General features: G+C 36.0%; 1 protein-coding gene across 1 annotated transcript; it reads left to right on the top strand.

The window, feature by feature from the left end:
- Nucleotides 1–275: 275 nt before the first annotated feature.
- On the top strand, nt 276–2,098 carry LOC111396326 (polygalacturonase-like). The gene is made up of 4 exons (XM_023022733.1): nt 276–738; nt 927–1,216; nt 1,359–1,587; nt 1,722–2,098. The coding sequence occupies exons 1-4, from the start codon at nt 295–297 to the stop codon at nt 1,944–1,946; spliced, it is 1,188 nt and encodes a 395-aa protein (XP_022878501.1). The 5' UTR covers nt 276–294; the 3' UTR covers nt 1,947–2,098.
- Nucleotides 2,099–2,614: the final 516 nt, after the last annotated feature.

Below are 2,614 nucleotides of genomic sequence, written 5' to 3'. Positions count from 1 at the left end.
TAAATAACGGTCATATTTTTCATTTTTGTGGTTGAAGAATGAGAATCAAACGGGGCTTTAAATATTTATCGAGAATGTTAGACAAGAAATAATCTAATTGCACAAAACCACTACAAAATATTGCAGTAAATAGCATGAAATTCTTATTCCTCCAAACAGGTTTTGTTTGTCATAAATAAACAGTAAACATGACAAAACATCATTATCTAAATCTAATCTAAAGTCACAAACTAAAGCCTATAAATAGATCTCAAACGCTTCAACTCCTCATCGCATCTCTCTCATATACACAAAATGGCAAGCTTAGTGAGTTTTCTTGCTTTTCATTTTCTCTTCACCATCTTTCAGTATTCATCACTTGCAGCCAATGTTAATTACAATGTTCAAACATTGGGAGCAAAACCCGACGGAAAAACTGATTCCACAAAAGCATTCTTGAGTGCATGGACCTCTGCCTGTGCCTCTGGACAACCAGCCACCATATACGTGCCACGGGGAAGATTCTTGCTCGGCACTGCAACTTTTGCCGGCCAGTCATGCAAAAACCCGGCCATAACGATACATATTGATGGCACTCTTGTAGCTCCATCTAATTATAACGTTATTGGAAATTCTGGTACCTGGATAAATTTCGAAAGCGTAACGGGAGTTTCCGTCATTGGTGGAACCCTAGATGCCCAAGGGGCTAATTTGTGGTCTTGCAAAAATTCTGGAAAGAGTTGTCCAATCGGAGCAACGGTATGTTAATAAAGAAGAAAGTGGACTTTATCGTTTGAAATAGTACTCTAATTAGCTTCGCATGATAGATACATAATTAGTTCATTCTACTTGAGTCAACTTGTAAAAATTATTGTATACATGCCTATGTTATATAGTAAACTTGCATGAAAATTCTAATGTACTTTTTTGTTTGTATCTCAATACAGACACTGGCATTTTACAATTCGAAAAACATCATGATCAATGGATTATCTTCAATAAATAGTCAGAAGTTCCACATTCTTGTTTATGGAAGCCAAAACGCAAAGCTGGTGGGAATGAAGGTTTCAGCGCCAGGAAACAGCCCGAACACCGATGGAATTCATGTGGAGAAATCCTCAGGTGTCACAATTATGAACTCAAAAATTGGAACCGGCGATGACTGTGTCTCTATAGGCCCCGGCACCTCCAACCTGTGGATCGAAAACGTTGCCTGTGGCCCTGGCCATGGAATAAGGTACAGGTTTTATCACATATATAAAGGCCGCAGTGGATAAAATTTTATAACATACATCCCAATGATTTATTTGCCTACTTACAGGTGTGCTATAAATTAAGTACTTAATACCTAAGTTGATTAATCTGTGGACCTTTTGCAGCATTGGGAGTCTAGGATGGGTATTGCAAGAACCAGGAGTGCAAAATGTGACAGTTAAGTCAGCTACATTTACAGGAACACAAAATGGGGTGAGGGTGAAGACATGGGCCAGGCCAAGCAAGGGGTTTGTTAAATATGTTCTCTTCCAGCATCTTGTGATGGTTAACGTCGAAAATCCAATAATTATTGACCAAAATTACTGTCCCGATGGTCACAATTGTCCTGATCAGGTAATAATCGCTTTTGTAGGATTATAAATTTCATTATTACTCTTATTTTTATACTGAAAAACCCAACTCCCACCCTCTTCCCCGTTGCGTATATAGGATGACATCTGACCCTGAAAATTATTTTATTTTTTCAGGTTTCGGGCGTAAAGATTAGTGATATAACTTATCATGATATACATGGGAGTTCCGCAACCGAAATTGCAATGAAGTTTGACTGTAGTAAAGGAAATGCATGCAGTGATATTAACTTGGAAGACGTTAAGTTAACCTACAAAAATGAACCGGCTCATTCGTCATGCATTAATGCCGATGGGAAGGCTTCAGGCTTAGTTCAACCCAACAACTGCTTGTATAATTAAAAAACAATTTGAAGGATTTACTCTTGAACAAGATTATAGATCATATACTAAAAGCTTAAGATACAAAATTAAGAATGAGTATTGACACAATGTATCCAATACAATAAATAAAGTTCGTATGAATGAAAGTGAAGAGCAACAGTTCCTATTTATTCAAGCATTACAACCTGATATTCGATTAATATCCTAATTTGATATCCAATATGGCATGATGTGCCCACCAGCCTGTTGGTTTTGAGGCTTGGCCTAAATTCATCACGGTTCTTTTAATTTCTATATTTCATACTGAATCGAGAGTTGGAACTTTTGGTTGTTGACAAAAAATAATCTGCAGAAAACAATGCATGGACACGAACACAGACACAGACATGGGCAATAGGCTCACATTTTTTTGTTCTTTTATAATTAGAAATTGAAACCAATGATGGATGTGATTAGTTTAATTTGGTAGCATCGATACATCTACAAGGAAAGGTGATTTATACCTTTGTACTTTCTTCTAATTTGTATTAATACTTAAAAAATATCCTCAGAAAAAAAATCACTGCAATATAATTATAGTTTCTGTTGTTTCTGGATATAATTTTCTCCTTTGAACAATCTGAAAATAATATACTGATAGAATTATTGTATTGTAACTTGCAAAGTTTAATAAGATGATCAAAAGG

Source organism: Olea europaea, chromosome 6 (assembly GCF_002742605.1).
Source record: "Olea europaea var. sylvestris chromosome 6, O_europaea_v1, whole genome shotgun sequence".
Lineage (NCBI taxonomy): Eukaryota > Viridiplantae > Streptophyta > Magnoliopsida > Lamiales > Oleaceae > Olea > Olea europaea.
The sequence above is the reverse complement of the archived record's forward strand: the minus strand, read 5'-3'. Positions and strand labels throughout refer to the sequence as shown.